We start from the raw sequence: 19,043 nt of genomic DNA, 5'->3' as shown, positions 1-19,043 counted from the left end.
TGCAGTGAGCCAGGATCACGCCATTTCACTCCAACCTGGGCAACAAGAGCGAGACTCCATCTCAAATATACTTTCATTGTATGATCCAGCAGTTGTGCTCACTGGTATTTGCCTAAAGGAGTTGAAAACTTAGTCTGCGCAGAAAGTAGCACATGGATGTTTATAGCACCTTTCTTTATAGTTGCCAGAACTTCATAGCAACCAAGAAGTCCTTTAGGAGGTGAATGGCCAAATAAACTGTGGTGTATATTCAGACAGTATAATGTTAATCAGCACTAAATGGAAATGAGCTATCAAGCCATGGAGAACCTTCAGTGTACATTACTAAATAAAAGAAGCCACTCTGAAAATTCTGCATACCATATGATTCCAACTATATGACATTCTGGAAAAAGCAAAATTATGGAGACAGTAAAAATCAGTGGTTGCTAGGGTTTAGGGGTTGAGGGAGGGATGAATTGGTGGCGTACAGAGGATTTTAGGGCACTGAAAATATTCTGCATGATACTATAATGATAGATACATGTCATACATTTTTCCAAACCCATAGAATGTAAGACACTTGGAGTGAACCTGGAGGTAACTACAGACTTTGAGTGATTATAATGTGTCAGTGTAGGTTCATCAGTTGTAACAATGTGCCATCTGGTGGGAGGTGTTGATAAAGGGGAGGCTATTTGGGGCAGGAGGCAGGGAAATCTCTCTGCTTTCCTCTCCATTTTGCTGTGTACCTAAACTTACTCTGAAAAATGTCATTGAAAATTTACTCATGCGCTTGCATTGCATTTCTTTTGGATATTACTGGTCTAAGTAGTCCAGTTAAAAGACAAAGATTGTCAGACTTGATTAAAAAGCAAGGCCTAACTACACTGTCAATACGAGGGTCAGGTAGAAATATCAAGATGCAGGTTGAAAGTAAAAAGATGGAAAATGATACTCTGTGCAAACAGTAAGCACAAGAAAGTTGATATGATTATATTACTAGACAGAGAAAAATTTAAGACAAATATTACCAGATATAAAAAAGCATATTTCACAATGTTGAAGGGTCAGTTTATCAGAAAACATTTCTTAATTTGTATGCCAATAATAACAACTTAAAGTATATTAAGAAAAACATCACAGAACTAAGTAGAGAAACAGAAATCCACAATCATAGCCTGGTTTTTTAAAACATAATTTATGGTAATTGATAGGATAGTACCGTCCTAGCCCCCAAATAAAAAGATACATAATTTGAAAAGTGCTATCATGTTGGCTTAACTAACATTTATAAAACTATACCCAGTAACTGTAAAATAACTTCAAGTGTACATAGAACATTCACAATGGTAGACCTTATATTGGATTATAAAATAACTCAATGAATTTCAAATGATTGACAGCTAATGTAGTATCTGACTGACTATAGTGGAATTAAATTAGAAATCAAAAATAGACATCTAGGAAAGTACCAAATATTAGAAATTATACAATCGTGAACAATACATGGATTATAGAAGTGTTACCACAAGGACATATTTTTGACTGAATGAAAATATATCAAAATTTGTTGGATACTACCCAAGGGTATGTATGGTGAAAAGTATGTCTTCAAATACCTATATTACAAAAAAAGGTTTAAAACTCCCAATTTAAGACTGACCAAGGAAAAAGACATAAATTACCAATACTGGAAATCAAGATCGAGATAATCACTTTCAGAGAAAGTGGATATATGCAGAGTATAATAGTATAACATAAATAATATAAAGTGGAGATAGCACTTTCAATAAAAGCAGAGATATATAGAATATAATAGGAAAATAAGTCAATATTACTAATGTTGTTAAGGCTAACAAATTCAGCAACTTAGATGAAAAGTTTCTTGACAAATGCAAAACTGACAAGTATATAGCTTAACAGCTATATACTACTGTATTATACAAATTGGAATTTATAATTAAAAAAATCTTTCCACAAAGATTACTCTAGTCATAGATGGTTTCACTATTGAATTTTATGAAATTTTAAAGGAATACTAGCTGTCTTTGAAAATGGAGGAGGGAATACTACCCTGTTCACTTTATGAAACCACTATAACTGACAGCAAAACCTGACAAGGGTAATATATCAAGATTTCAGACTAGTATTTCTCATTAACCTCAATGCATATATTCTTAAGAAAATGTTGGTAAATCACCTCTGGTAGAATATGAGAGACAATTCTGAGACTTATCATAAGCAGGATTGTAAGGTTTGTTTAACATTTGAAAATGAACTCAGTGTAATTTGTCACAATGATAGAATGAAGAAAGAAGAATTTCTCTCAGAAAACTAGGAAGAGAAGGAGCTTTTACAATGTAAATAAGGGGTATCTACTAAGAACCTACAACAAATTTCATACTTAATGGAGAAATATTGAATGTTTTCTTCTTAAAAACAGAAATGAAGCAAGGATGTCTGTTTTCTCAATTTTTCCCCTTAGCTTTCTGCTTACATTAAGGCAGGTGAAATAAAAGACATAAAGATTGTAAAGGAAGAAAGAAAACTGTCTTATTCACCATTCAACATGCTTTTTAAAGAAGACCTGAAGGACTCTACAACAGATTTGGTAGAACTAATAAGTGAATTTAGAATAATTATAGGATACAAGTTCTATGTACAGAAATAGTCTCCTTATACTTGCAGCAAATTCTTAGAAAATGAAATTTTAAAAAATCTGTTTATAAAAGTATCAGACAAAATATCAGGAAAAAAATTTGACAAAAGATATGTAAGACATCTACACCAATATGAAACACTGCTAAGAGAAGTTTTAAAAAGACTTACATGAAGATGTAGACCATGTTCATGAATTAGAAGGCTCAATATGTTAACATGCCAGTTCTCCCTAAATTGGGATGGCATTGAATCTATAAAGACTTATAAATTGAGAGTACATTCTAAAATTTATGTGGAAATAAAAAGGAGCTAGGACAATTAAAACCATTTTGAAAAAGTAAATTTTGCCACAGTTCTCAAGACTCAACTACAAACCTGTAGTTAATCCAAAACAGTTTACTACTAGCATAGTTAGTGACACAGAATAGCGTTCAGGGAATAACTCATGCATTAAAGTTGCCTTGATCACTCAGTGAAGAAAGAGAAGGGTGTGCTAGAACAGATGTGCTAGAACAGCTGAATATACATACAAAAAAGCAAAAGAAACTTAAACCCTACATCATTCTGTATAAAACAATGAGATTAATTATATAAAAACTAATATATAGAGTTTTTAGGAAAAAGCATAGGATATACTTGCAACTTTGGGATAAATGAAGATTTCTTAAAATAGAAAAATCTTAAAGGAATATATAAACTTGACTCCATCAAAATGGGAAATTTCTGCTTAATCAGAAGACATTGTTAAGACACTGAAAAGACAAGGCACAGACTTGGAGAATATAATATTTGTGTATCAATACATACATATGACTGTATTAGTCCATTTTCATGCTGCTGATAAAGACGTACCCGAGACTGGGCGGGCAATTTATGAAAGAAACCAGTTTAATGAATTTACAATTCTATGTGACTGGGGAAGCCTCATAATCATGGTGGAAGGCAAGGAGGAGCAAGTCACATCTTACGTAGATGGCAACAGGCAAAGAAAAGAGAGCTTGTGCAGGGAAACTCTCCCCTTTTTAAAACCGTGAGACTTACTTCACTGTCACGAGAACAGCATTGGAAAGACCTGCCCCCATGATTCAGTTAACTCCCACCAGGTCCCTCCCACAACACATGGGAATTCAAGAGGAGATGTGGGTGGGGACACAGCCAAACCATATCAATGACAAAGGACTTGTATCCCAAAGGACTTGTAAAAAAAAAAAAAAAACTCCTCCAATCAATAAATATGAGCAGGCCAATTTTTTTTTAAGTGGCAAAAGAAGTGACATTATAAGGATGGGTAACAAGCACATGAAAAGATAATGTTAGTCATCAGGTGATCACAAGTCAAAACCATTAGAGATAGAATTTACACCAACTAGAATGGCTAAAATTAAATAGATTGGCAACACCGAATGTTGATGAAGATGTGGAACTGTCTTTAATTACTGCTGAGTATATAACATAGTTGGGAAAATAGTTTGCTTTTTTTTTTTTTTTTTTTTGAGACAGAGTCTTGCTCTGTCACCAGGCTGGAATGCAGTGGCATGATCTCAGCTTACTGCAACCTCCGCCTCCTGGGTTCAAGTGATTCTCCTGCCTCAGCCTCCCGAGTAGCTGGAAGTACAGGTGCACGCCACCACACCCGGCTAATTTTTTGTATTTTTAGTAGAGACTGGGTTTCGCCATGTTGGCCAGGATGGTCTTGCTCTCTTGACGTTGTGATCCGCCCACGTCGGCCTCCCAGAGTGCTGGGATTACAGGCCTGAGCCACTGCGTCTGACCTAGTTTGCTATTTTCTTACGGAGTTAAACATTAACCTACTTTATGGTCCATAACTTCTACTTTTAGTTTTTTACCCAGTAAGAACCTGTTTGCTGTAAAACTTGTATGTGTATCAAAAACTTTACTGATAATGGTCCCAAACTTGAAATAACCCAAATGTTTATCAACAGGAAAATGGATAAATTGTGGTATAATCATATAGTATATTACTACTTACTAATAACAAAAGAATGGTTAGTAGTACATGCGAAAACATGGGTGAATAGTAAGCATTGTATGAAGCAAAAGAAACCAGACAGACCTGAAAGAGTACGTAGTGTGATTCCATTTCTTGAAAGTTTAAGAGCAGATCATTAATTTTTTGTTTAGAAACCAGAATGTTGGAGATTAACAGAAAGGGAAAACGGTGGCATTTTCTGGTGTGATGGAAACGTCCTATGTTAATAAACTAAGTTGCAAAACAAATCCAAAATTTGTTTGAAGCAGTAGATTATCTCTGAGAACTCTGAATTTCCAGTAGTTGTGTCATGCTGTAATGAGAAATATGAGATTGGGAATGACTAGGTGAGTCCATGTAGCAGGGGCCTAGATGTGGGATTTGGGGTGTGTGTGTGTGTGTGTGTGTGTGTGTGTGTGTATAGCTTGGACTTTAACAGATTTACATTTTAGAAAGAATTTTTGTTCCATTTGTATTTCACAGGTAGGATCAGTATTGTATAGAGGGGAGAATAATTTTAAAACATTACGGTAGTTCATTCCAAAGATACCAAGGTCCTGAATTTTAGGGTCTTGGAAGGATAATATGCAGGAAATGATAAAACGAGTTATCTGGAAGAAGACAAGTTTGGAATAATATTAAAGAGTTTTGTCTTAGAATCACTGGGTTGGTAGAAGATGATGCCATTAACAAAGGGGGGAAAGTAGGAAAAGGAGACTCGTTTTTGGTGGGAAAAAAGAATAATCTGCTACTGTTCTGTTTTTTTAACTGTGCTTTAGAGATGATATATAATGTACTTCATGACCAAGGAATCAATCTAATCTTTTTGTAATGATGGCATAAAATTCCTTTAAGCCTTGTTTTAATACAAGAAGTCAGTTTATTTAACCTCCATGTACAGAGGAAATACTGAGTTTTAAGATTTTTCTATTTTTTTTCTGACAAAGATGAAAGTCTGCATATATTCTAAGAGACACCAATTTGAATACTGTTGCTTATAAGAGCAAATAGCATAAAAGACCTTTAAAAATTGGTGATTATATTTGCCTGGAAAAATACTCCATGTAATTCAGATGACTCAAAAGGACGTTGGTAGACAATGTTACAAGGACACTTTTATGGTTATCAGATATAGTACAGGATTTCATTTTTATGTTCCAGCTTCCAGCTTTATCTAAAATATTTCTTGTAATAGATTTTACTGTAGAATTGTTTCCTAAGGCATCTGTCTCAACAGCCTTTCCCTTATCTGTGCAGACTTTTCTTTCTCTGTACTTGTTGAATAGGTGCTTTTTGTTGAAGAAAAAATTAATTTTACAGGTGAAAAAATTTCATGTTATTAGAAACTTAATCTCAGGTAAATAAATGTTTAATAAATTGATACAGTAAGGACATTTTCTAATGAATTGGTTCCTTCAAGAGATATTAAAGTGAAATATTTCAAAAATACAACTGTTCCTAAGTAGCATTAGAATTTGATTTTGTTAAATTTGTAACTATTTAGCAGTGACTGTGAGGCTTGACAATTCTAAGGTACAGTCTCTATAATTTTCTAGTGATTTCTTTGTAGCTACGGAACTGGAATATCCCTTTAGGTATACATATTTCTGCCAATGCTGATTGTTACTCTGTAATAGCAGGATTTTCTGAAAATTATTGCTAAACATGACATTTTGCTCTACCTGAAAGCAGTTAAACCATTCCATAGAGTCTGGAACATTTTACTTAGAACTCTTTTAAGATTTTCATTTTAACTTTTACAGACATATTTTTGAGGTGATGTCATTCTTTTTGCTATAATGTTTTGAAAGTATTCCAGTAGATTATTTCATAGTTTTACTATTTATAAAGGTTTTAACAACTCATCTTCTTGCATATAAAGGTAGTGAGAGCCTTATTTCATAGTGTTACTATTTATGAGGGTTTTAACAACTTATCTTCTTGTATATAAAGGTAGTGAGAGCCTTCTCTAGGTGCCTTCTGTGTTTTTCCAGCTCATGCCTAATATGCTTTTGACAAGTACGCCACACAACTACTTGGAAATACAAGAGTTAATAGTTACCTTTTACGGAAACCTAGTGAGGCTTTTTGTGTGGTGGCTGTTGCAGAAACAGCCAACAGAATAGCAGAAGTACCACCTATCTGCATCTACCTGCTTTTTTTCTCTTTAACTCTTCTTTGGAATTTGTTTCTCATACAGGAAAGAGTAGCAGCATTCATTTTTTTTTCCTAGCTTAGAGTCTTTTTATTTTGTTTTTTGTTTTTCTAAAGCTAGAAAACACTGCTTTGCCTTGAAGTCTAAAACTGCTTAGAATTAAAACTGCTTTGCCTCTCAGTTTCATATTTGATAAAGAGAGTTAGGAAAACTTTCATAAATGTGTGTCTCTGAAAGACTTGGAGAATGAAGATGTACCTAAGTTTTGTCACTGGTTTTCATTGGACAGAAGTATAAGGTTTTGCTGTGTTGTATTTTATATTTGTACACAGTTGAAAGTATAACGGTGAATGAGTAGGACTAAAATAATTTACAAATTATATGAGAAAGTAGGCCAGGTGCTGTGGCTCATGCCTGTATTTCAGCACTTTGGGAGGCTGAGGCAGGTGGATCACTTGAGGCCAGGAGTTCGAGACCAGCCTGGCCAACATGATGAAACCCCATCTCTACTGAAAATACAAAAATTAGCTGGGTGTGGTGGTGCACACCTGAATTCCCAGCTACATGGGAGGCTGTGGCACGAGAATCACTTAAACCTGGGAAGTGGAGGTTGTAGTCAACCAAGATCACGCCACTGCACTCCAGCCTGGCAATACAGCAAGACTCTGTCTCAGATAGATAGATAGATAGATAGATAGATAGATAGATAGATAGATAGATAGATACTGTGAAACCCAGTGCTAGAGTGTTTATATTTAATAAGTAAAGATAGGTAGAGTATCGGAACAAAAACAGCATGGGAAACTAACAGTTTTGGGGAATGAATGAGTAATCAGGATTCAAAGCAAGTATCAAATGAGTCAGGGGAAATTAGAAAAGTAGAAATTGAAGTTTTTAGGGGTGCTATTAGAGAAATTCAGTGAGGAAGAGAAGGTTCACAGTTCCTTGTTGACTGATGGATGTGGTGATTTAACAAATTACCCATGATCTTGCCGACACCCATTTATGTAAAAATTGCAGGTAAAAGCTAGTGGAGAACAAAGGTCAGTCAGCAGGAGAAAAGTGATGTACTGATCAGAGGTGAAGATGCTGGCTTTAGAATTGAGGTGAAAAACTGGTTTTGAGTTTAGAAGAGAAGTATTCAAGTAGAAACCATTTTAAAATTTTATTTGCTTTGAATCCGTGATTACATGAATATCTTCCCTAAGCAAGAGGCTTTGAAAGAGTTTAATATATGGAAAATGGTGTGCTTAAAGATTTTTACATTCATATACAATGAATACAATTTATATGCATAAATAAAAGCATTACCTCATGCCTTCTTAACTGAACATAAACATTTGAATTATTACTGGTTTTACACGCCCAAACAAAAGTTCTGGGTTTACTGGAGGAATGGAAGGGAAAGATCTCTTTCATTCCCCCAGTAAACCTTTCCCATTCAGGATCATGGGAAGATGCTGAAGAATTGTAGAACTGTAACACAGGCAGACCTAATGCTTCATAAGCTAATGTTTCCATTTTTGGACCCTTTTTCGGTGTTGCTGGAGTGTTTTTATATTTGAAAATAGGCTTTGTTATATTATTAAAGGAGCCCCCATTCCCAGTTTCACATTCTCATAGTATCATTTATTTAAAATGAAGACTTTTATAATATTTGGCACTAAGATATGAATACTTAGTAGTCACCCCATGGAAGCTATTAACTGAGGGAGTGTCAGGTAGTGTAAATGTTGATAGTTTACTACAGTAACTGGCTTGGTCTTTGGGAGAAGAGGACAGATCTTTTTTAGGCAACCTGTATGTAATGTAATGTTTGTTTCTGAGATCCTACTATGGTGTAGTTGTTGAAGAGCACAGACTATGGAATCATGCTCCCTGAGTTTAATCCTTTCTCTACTACTTCCTGTCTATACCACTTAGTAACTATCTAATCTTGGGCGTTTAACTAATTGTTACCTGTAAATGGGGTTGATAGGTCATAATGATAGCAATCTGAGAGTTGTAAATTGCCTGGCATGTAGTTAATTAGCAGTGAATATTAAATATTGATGCAAAATAAAATTACATCTTTTCTATATTTTTTCCAAGAAGTCAAGATCTTTGTCTTATCCTTTGATTCTCAGAAGTTTCCTACGTTCTTTCTGTGTTATTCAGCTATTTTACTTTTGCTTAATATCCACTATCCAGAAAACATCCAACACAAATCCAAAGTAAATTATTTAATTTCCTTAGTAATAGATTTAGGCAGGCTTTTGCCTTTTGGGAATTATTTTTGGAAAATCATTTGAAAGGGGAAGCCTTTTTTCTCCTTATGGGTACAGTGATAGGTAGTATCTTTATTGGTCTTTTTTTTTTCCTTGTCTTTCTCCCAGAAGGATAAGGACAGACCAAATTAGGAGAAACTGAAATTTGCTTTTTTGAGTATCCTGATACCATAACTATAACACATGGGGCTTTAGGTTGGATTGTGAAGTATTTGTTCTCGTTATTCAAACAAACTAATGAACAAGAACAAATTATCAAGTTTCTGTACTCAGATTGCTTTGTCAAAAAAAGGTCTTAGTCCTGTATCAGAATTATAAGTGTTCCTTGTTGACTGATGCCGGTTGTTGTGTGTGCCCATTATGTGTTTTAAAGCATATGTGTATTTTTTGGATTCTGTGCTTTAGCTTACATTTTCAATTAACGGGCCTAGAGATGATTTTGTTAGATAAGATACTACAAAATGCAAAGTTCAGCCTCTTCCTTTTGACAAATTCAGGTGCCCTGTGCGCACACAAATCTTTGTCAGTAGTGAAAGGACATGTGATAGCTTCCTGTAGTTTTTTCATATTTCTGGAGTGGTGAGGAGCTACCCAGACAAGATTTTCAGGGTAATATATTCAGAAGCCAGAGCTTACTCTTCTGTACAAAGACAACCTAAGGGGATTTTTAAATGCATTGGCTTGCCGTTCAAGTATATAAACCTAAGTGAAACTCCTAGAGTAAAATATGACTTAAGTATAGCTTGAGTCCATATATTATCTCTTAGAGATACCTTCTCTGATCATCCAATAAAGTCATTACTACTATCAATCTTCCAGTCCTAGACAAAGTAACTTTTAAGCACATCACTGTTTTACCTCACAGCACATACCGTAGAAAGTATCTGGTTCAGGTACTAGTTAGTCCAGCTCCCTACTATAAGGTATCAGGAATCATATAATCATCTTGTTCACTCTCTGTACCCTCAGAACGTAAAACATTGCTAGACACATCCCTGAATACCCAGTAAATGTTTAAGGAATTAATGAGTGAATTAATTTTGAAGATACTTTGGAGACCAAGATAATCTGACAGTCTTATAGATGTTGTTGAACATACACAAACACATTATATAGTTTATAGGTTGTGTTGAATGTTTTAGGAAATACCATAAATTACCTAAAGTTTTATACAAAATGGAGTATACATGTATATTTCTGAATGTGTCAAGATCCTTCATTTTAGCTAAGTCTCAGAAATATCCTTGAGATCCTAAAAGACTAAGAACCATTGATCTGGTGTAGTAGATATACTGCAAGTCCTTCAAACAACTGTATTTAAATATTACCTATTTTATAGGCATTTTGAATAATATTTTTATTTTTTGGTGAAGTTTTGGAATGAAGACAGTTAACTAATTTGTTGATTGAATTATGTTACTTTAAATCTCACGATAACAGAATAAGGTAACTAAGTTCATGAGTGATTTAGAGTATATTGATGTTAATAGTCACAAAATATTAGGTAGTTTAGACGGTAATAGTAATATATCAGGAGAGGCTCATTGTAGATAAGCCATAATATGGATTGACTGCATTATCATTTTTATAAACTTTACATTCTTTGATCCCACCTTCAAGTACATTTTTCAAATCAAACAATTTATAATTTCTCAGGTAAAATTATAATCTTCCTAATTTTGGTCAAACCAGTTTTTTCACTTTTTAAAAATGTTCATATTAGTTCATTATAAGATGATTAAATTACAAGATACAGTCATAAATCTTGGGGATAGTGATGAGGATACTCTCGGAGAAATGCATTGTTAGGTAATTTTGTCACTGCATAAATGTCATAGAGTACATTTGCACAAACCTGCTACACATGTAGGCTATATGGTATATGTAGCCTTTTGCTCCTAGGCAACAAACTTGACAGCATGTTACTGTTCTGAATACTGGAGGCAGTTGTAACACAGTAATAAGTATTGATGTATCTAAACAGAAAAGGTACAATAAAAATATGGTATTATAATCTTATGGGACCACCATTGTATATGTGGCCTGTCAATGACCAAAAGGTAGTTATGTGGCACATGACTGTGATTGTATTCTTTAGTCATTGGACAGTTTCTTTATGAGATTACATTTTAATGTTGCTTATTAATAATTACTCTTTATAATACTGTTAAGAAACATTAACAGCAATCTTAAATAGTTGATAATTTCATTTAATAATAATAGGTGGATATGATTTTATTCCTTTGAAAGGCTGGCATTTGAATTTTCAAGAATTATTTAAGTATTCTCAGCTATGTTTTTAAGTTCTTTTTGGAAATTTGTAGTTTTTTTACACAAATAGGAAAATTCATACATTCTTTTATTGTTGATATATAAGGACTGTTTTTTAATGTCTTTCAGCCAATGGTAATGATAGTAAAAAATTTAAAGGAGAAGATAAAATGGATGGTGCTCCTTCTCGTGTACTTCATATTCGAAAATTACCTGGGGAAGTAACAGAAACTGAAGTTATTGCTTTAGGCTTACCTTTTGGTAAGGTGACCAACATCCTTATGCTGAAAGGAAAAAATCAGGTACACTTCTTTCAGGGTTTATGAAATGTTAAACCCCAAACTATCCAGCAGGTGTGAATTAATTGTAAAAGGGAGAAAATAGTAGGTTATTTTTCTTAAAGAACAGAAGTCTTATTCTCACTTTTTCGAGTAGATGTCTGTGGGAAACTAATGCTAGGTAGCCAAAGTGAATGAATCACTATAGTTTTTAAACTTTGTCTTTTGAATTGACTTTAGGGCTCTAATTGAATAATTGTTATGAAATTGTGGAAAATACAAATGAAGTATTTCTTTTACTGTGGCTCTGTTCTTTGATATCAGAAATCAGTAGGGGTACTAGTCGCATCTTTCCTTAAGCTTTATGAGAATATGAAATTTTATTTAAAAATGTTAAATGATACCATTTAGAAGAGTTTATGAAATTTAACACTCCCTTTTATATACTTGAGGTTAATCTGACATTTAATTTGTAATTTTGTTCTTTGTCTCTATATAATTATACTGCTTTTAAAATGACTTGGAAATCTTACATTCTCTAGGGTAGAAGTGGTAAAATTCTGATGCTAGAAAATGTTTACATTTTCTCTAGCATTTGTTGCAAGAATAGATTTGTGGGTGTGAAAAATCATAGGTGGAAGGCAGAAGCAGCGTGTACTCGGTTTTCTTCTGAGGTTAGCTTTAACTGTATACCTAAACTTCAACAAGAGATTTCTAATTCTACTTATTAGAACATTTAAAAGTAACCTGAAGGATTGTATTCTAGATAATTGATTAAAATCATCTGAATAGATTGCTTAGATATTAATTTTATTTGAATTTATAGTATTAAAAATTGTGCTACTTAAATTTTCAGGCATTTTTGGAACTAGCAACCGAGGAAGCAGCTATTACTATGGTTAATTACTATTCTGCTGTGACACCTCATCTTCGTAACCAACCAATATATATCCAGTACTCGAATCACAAAGAACTGAAGACAGATAATACATTAAACCAAGTAAGTATGTGTAGGTACATAAATAAAATGGCCTAGAACATATTATGAATCTCATAAACATTAATAGGAAGGAAATGTTTACCTGTTCGGATGTTCCTTATAGGCATTTTCTTGTTATTTTTAAGGTATTTTCATGCAGAATGTTTCTAAGTATTAAATACTATGTCATTTTGAATTCCTTTAACCCCCTGGTCAAATGTTCTTTTTCTTGTTGCAAGTTAAAATTTTTGTGTAGAAACTTATCGGGTAGGATTTATTATTAGCATAAACTGTTTATACAACTCTCCTGCTTAGAATTTAAGGTAAGAAGTTCAGTGCCTTTGGTTATTTGATTTTTTTTTATAGGTCTTAATTTCTTACGGAAAATTTTTTTTTGAAGATGTGTTAATGGTTTTCCTGGAAAAGAAATCTTAAGGATGAAGAATATGTGAATGTATTGATGTTTTAAAAATGTAATATAGAAGATATTGTTTAAAATTAATGTATTCAAAAATAGCATTAGAATGTTTTCTGACCTACATTATAAGACTGCTGTAATGATCTAAAACTTTAGCTGTTTTAATATAGTTTTAAAACTAATGATATCTTTCTCTGTCAGTAAAATACAAACTTTTTCTTAATAAAAATGTAATGGAAAACTGTGCCTCATAGATTTTTGTCACTTTACAAAGTGACAAAATCATTTTGTTAGTTTATGGAAAATAAGCTTGTAAAACTTTTTACCTAAAAGATAGGACTGAAATTTCAGCTGTTTTTTTAATTTGATGATGAGTTTTTAATTTCTTTTGAAAAAGAATGTATGCTTCTAATAATTTATCAAGAGGAAGAATACCAAAAGAAAATATCTGCTCTTCTTTCTTTTTACTTAGATTTTTTTGCATTTTTAACTTATTTTTAACAAATAATTGTTTATACTTATGGTGTACAATGTGATGTTTTAATACATATATATTATGGAATGATCAAATCTGGCTGGTTAACATATTCATCTCTTCCAGTACTTACAATTTCTTTATGGTAAGAACATTTAAAATTCCTTTAGCTATTTTGAAGTATACAGTGGAATGTGGAAAAACTGTTTTTCCTCTGCTCACACCACAACAATCAACACAGAAGGCTTCTGTGGCCTCAAATGTGGGGGAATTTTTTTCCACGCCAAGCAAGCAGTCAGGTCTGCAGTGTTCTCCAACTTAGCTCAGTTTCAATACTGTCTGCCGGGAGATAGCATCAGATCCCACAGGTTGAGGGCTCAGTCCCACAAGATCTCCTGAGACACCAGCAAGTCAGGCCTCTGGAACTTCTGATTGACCAGCTTCAAGTTGGGGTTCCCACAACCCCCTTTTTGGATTTCATTAATTTGCTAGAGCAGCACACAGAACTCAAGGAAACATTTACTGAGATTTACTAGTTTATTATATAGGATATTAAAAAGGATCATAAGCCTCTAATCATGCCTTGATCTTTCAGGTGACCAGTCCCCATCTTAAAGTGGGGCTGCCAGCCATCAGTCAACTCATTAGCATACAAAATATATCATTTTGGAGATTTATTAGGAATTTAGAGTTGTATGCCAGGAAATGGGGTTGAGGACCAAATGTCTATTTTACAATGTCACAATACAATATTATGCATTACAGTAGTTGCCATGCTGTGCGGTAGATCACCAGAACCTATTCTTCCTGTCTGAAACTTTGTACTTTGACCATCATCACCCCTTCCCTGTTCACTCCTCCCTCCCCCAGCCTCTGGTGACTATTTTTCTACTCTCTACTAATGTGAGTTCAGCTTTTTTAGATTACATATGTAAGTGAGATAATGTGGTATTTGTCTTTCTTTGTTTGACTTATTCACTTAGCACACACAGTGTCCTCTTAAAATGACATTTAATATCCCATTTCTAGTTCGTTATTATTTAAGTAATTTGCAAGTACATTCTCATTTTAAAAGATTAAATGAAAGGAACATGTAAAGAATAAAGTTGGGGGCTGGGCTTAGGGGCTTATACTGGTAATCCCAGCACTTTGGGAGGCTGAGGCGGGTGGATTACCTGAGGTCAGGAGTTCAAGACCCGCCTGACCAACATGGTGAAACCCTGAGTCTACTAAAAATACAAAAAAAAAAAAAAAAAATTAGCCAGGCATGGTGCCAGGTGCCTGTAATCCCAGCTACTCAGAGGCTGAGGCAAGAGAGAATTGCTTGAACCCGGGGGGGTGGAGCTTGCAGTGATCCCAGATGTGTCACTGCACTCCAGCCTGGGTGACAGAGCGAGACTCTTAATCTCAAAAAAAAAAAAAAAAAAAAAAAGAATAAAGCTGAGGCCTACACATGGATGGATGTGGAGGGAGGGGCACTTAGGATGACTAGTGGAAGCCCCATTGAGAGGGGATATTTGAATAACGAACTTCAAAGTGGTTAGGGAATAAGCCACTTATTCCAGACAGAAGGAATAATCAATGCAAAGTTCCTTCTGTTGAAAAAAATGCTTTTATAATTTTATTTTTCATTTTCTAAAGCCCTTCAGTCTCCTTTGGTCATCTTTTTTTTGTAGTTGGTTATGCCTTAAGACAACAGTACTTTGAGGATACTAGTTACAGTATTTAAAAAATACGTCACTATATGCTGAGTTATTTTTTCAGTGTTAGCATTTATGTTTATCTTGTTCTCATTCTCTTCATCCCCCCTTTGTTGTCTTTTCGTGTTTCAGAATGGACAATTAGATTTTGTTAAAGTTGTATGCTTTCCTCTAGGATAAAGTAATGAAGAGTGTCTACTAAGCTGTTACCCCCATTCCCCCCAAATACCAAAGAGGCTCTTATTCTGGGTCAACAAAACTCCCTTTAGAATTTCTGGTACCAGGCTGGGCGTGGTGGCTCACACTTGTAATCCCAGCACTTTGGGAGGCTGAGGTGGGCGGATCACGAGGTCAGGAGATCGAGACCATGGTGAAACCCCGTCTTTACTAAAAATACGAAAATTAGCTGGGCGTGGTGGTGGGCGCCTGTAGTCCCAGCTACTCGGGAGGCTGAGGCAGAAGAATGGTGCAGACCCAGGAGGCAGAGCTTGCAGTGAGCCGAGATCGCGCCACTGCACTTCAGCCTGGGCGACAGAACGAGACTCTGTCTCAAAAAAAAAAAAAAAAAAAAAAAAAAGAATTCCTGGTACCAAAGCAGGTACCAAAGCAGGGCACTTTGGCTCATGCCTGTAATCCCAGCACTTTGAGAAGCTGAGGTAAATTCAGGGCAGCAGTGAACTGGTCACACCACTGCACTCCAGCCTCAGCAACAAAGCGAGACACAGTCTCTTAAAAAAAAAAAAAGGAAGAAATTCTGGTTCCTTTAAGGGAGATTTGTTGTTGTTTTCTTCTTTTAATGGTGAGGGTACAAGTTGTTCACAGGAGGGAGAAGAGAAATTTAGCTCTTTTGTTAATGAACTAGACTTTCTGTTCGTCTGTTTTTCACCCACTCCCTCCTCCTGTGAACCTGCCAATTTCTGATTTGGTTCCTGTGGCTGCTACCAGTATAACACCTGTTTGCTCTGTGTTCACTGTGTCTCCAGTCCATTTAGTTCCATTCATTTTCTGTGTTCCAGGAATTTGATAAAATTATTCTCAGCTAATGATAACCTTCCCTCCCTTCAGTGTTTGTTTATTTTATATTCATTCACTTCTAGGCATTTTAATAGAGTTTCATAATAGAAGACATGCAAATGAGTATGCATTAACCATGAATTCTTCCACATCCCTTCATGAAATCACCAGGTCCTATTAGTTCACACTTTTTAATTATCTGCCTGGTTTTCTCCATCTTTCCTGCTACTTGTATTGCTCAAACACACTCACCTGTTGGCTATATTACTACGACAGTTCTCTTTATAAACTACTTTCTTTTTCTTTTCCCTTCTGGAATTTTTTTCTCGCTAGTACAGCCAGTACGTATCTTTCTCAAATGCACATATCTAAGTTACTCCCATGCAGTAGGTCCTGTTCATGCTCAGGCTAAAGGCCCTTTCTGAGCTTACTACTTTTTGTCTTGTCTTATGACTACTCCCACCCTATTTGCTTATGCTTCTGTCCCAAAAGTAATGGTGCATCCTGTAACCTGGCATGTTTTCTCTTGATGTCAGTCGTTTGCTGCCATTATGTCACTGCTCTCATGCATGGAATATTGTGGGTTGGCCTGCCTTTTGCACCACCCTTCCTCCACCTCACACTTCACATGGCCAGTGTTAAATATCTTGAGGTCTCCCTTTAGCTATTTCTTCTCCTAAAAGCTATCCCCTGATAAGCAAAGAGTAGATTAGGTTTGGATTGAGAGTGTTAACTCCGAATGAGATACTGCTATGCACATAACCAGAGTGGCTAAAATTAAAAGGATAGGTAATAAAATACTGGTGACAACCATTTTTGAAAACTCGAAATATCTACTAAAGTTGAGCATATAGCTATTCTTTGACGTAGTAAACTCGCTCCTAGTTAACATACCTGAGAACATGTACATAGGTATGTTAAAAGATATGTACAAGAAAGTTCATGGAACACTGTATGTAATAGCCCAAAAAAACTATAAATCATCCAAATGTTCAACAGCAGCAGAATATGTTGTGGTGTATTCATTTAGTGGAATATTGTATAGTAATAAAAATGAACAAGCTACTGCTGCCTGCAAAACATGGGTAGTGTACATCATAATTATTGGAAGAAGCCAAACCAAAGTAGAATACATCTGATATGATTCCATTTATGTAACTTGGAGGAAGCGTGAGTATGGCTTCTAGAGTGTTGATAATATGCTGTTTTTTATCTGGGTAATTATTTCACAGAGATGTCCAATTTGTGGTATTTTATGGAGCTTTATACTTAGGTTTTGTGTCCTTTTGTGTGTGTGTGTAATATTTTGATAAGAAGTTTTATTAAAATCTAGGTTTGCAAGCCAACACTGCTCCATGAATTATAAGAAAAAATATATGAAGTCATTACAAATGAAATCATAAAGCAATGTATGAAGTAATTTGTTACTGATGTGAGAGAACATGATTGTTAAGCCATAAAAGGAAGATAGAGAACAATGAATAGTATTAAAAGTATGAATAGTATTGAATAAAAATATGAATAGTATTGAAAAAAATACGGACTAAGTATAATATTTATATATGCTTGTAGATGTAGCTAGTATCTCTGGAAGGATATCAAAGATAATGCTGTGAGGGGTTGGTAGGGGAAAATAGACTGGGTGACAGAGTTGCAGGGGAATTTTTAATCTTTAATACCACTTTTATACCATGATCATGGATTCCTATTTTAGAAAACATTTTATTATTTGAAGCAGATGTTAGTGTTTTTCTAAGTTGTGGTAGTCTATGCTTGTTATTATAGATAAATACAGTAAGAACATGTTCACTAATGAAGAAGATAATATTGCAATGAGCTACTTAAAATATTTAAATATATTTAAACGTTTGAATAGATACTGCTCTATAAATCTAATTTTACCAATTTACAATTATTTTTTCAATAATAGTATCAAGATGTCTACTAAAATAATCTATCACATTTCAAAATGTTGAGTTTTAATTAGTAAGTCATTTTGGCTAATACATAAATTTATAGATAAAATTAAGTAGCATTTAAATGATAGTTTAGATATATATCTGGACTCTCAAGCCGTGTGATCTGTGGTTATATAATATTTTAGTAAAATGACTTTTCTTGTTTATTCTCCTGAGTGTCCTAATTCTTTTATATTCTCTTTCATTAACCTGTTGATATAGATTTTTCAAACTGTAAACCTATGTATAGGTATTTGTGGTATTTGTCATTGTTATATTTTAGAACTATTTGCCTTTGTATGTTTTTTGACCACAGATAAGGTAGAAAGAAATTATTTCCTTATCATAGACTGTCATAATAATAACAGGAAAGGGATAATAGTAATAAAAAAGGCAGTCTTTTGGAGCATTTAACATAATATTTGATTGACAGATTTCCTACAAATACTGTGTTTATTCAATTTTATGGGTATATTTTTTCGCATTTTAAAATCTCAGAAATTTGATGTGTCCTGCAATAGTCTATCTTCCATAGTTCAATTGGCAACATCTTATTAGTCATACATAAAACAATAGTGCATTTTATAATTAATGGTGTATTTGATACCATAAAATGTATGGGAAATATTCTTCATATTATATCTTGAAGTTTACCTGAGAATTTTGTGGTTTTGGACTAGACTACACGTTGGTTTCTATTCTAAAAATTTTGGTGTCAGAAGTTAAGTGTAGTATGAAAAATGTATTTTCTGAATGTTCCTATTTTAAGATTGTATTAGAAATAATAAGCTTTATGGGAGTTCTTTTGGATAATTCAGTAACCCCCTTGTTGAGATTTACAATGTACCTGTTTTATGGAGTGATTAATGTTAAAGTTTTATTGTTCTCTAAATTT

General features: G+C 34.2%; 1 protein-coding gene across 5 annotated transcripts in view; it reads left to right on the top strand.

Annotated features, from left to right (window-relative positions):
* PTBP2 (polypyrimidine tract binding protein 2) overlaps positions 1–19,043 on the top strand; it is a 91,144-nt gene that overhangs the window by 34,831 nt on the left and 37,270 nt on the right. For all 5 annotated transcript variants that reach the window (XM_001157727.8, XM_009425965.5, XM_009425962.5 and 2 more), the window contains 2 exons: positions 11,456–11,628; positions 12,461–12,604. In XM_001157727.8, coding sequence (XP_001157727.2) covers positions 11,456–11,628; positions 12,461–12,604 — 317 coding nt within the window. The remainder of the gene's footprint in view (positions 1–11,455; positions 11,629–12,460; positions 12,605–19,043) is intronic.

This window comes from Pan troglodytes, chromosome 1, assembly GCF_028858775.2.
Source record: "Pan troglodytes isolate AG18354 chromosome 1, NHGRI_mPanTro3-v2.0_pri, whole genome shotgun sequence".
In the NCBI taxonomy this organism is placed as follows: domain Eukaryota; kingdom Metazoa; phylum Chordata; class Mammalia; order Primates; family Hominidae; genus Pan; species Pan troglodytes.
This window is presented reverse-complemented; position numbering and strand designations above follow the sequence as displayed.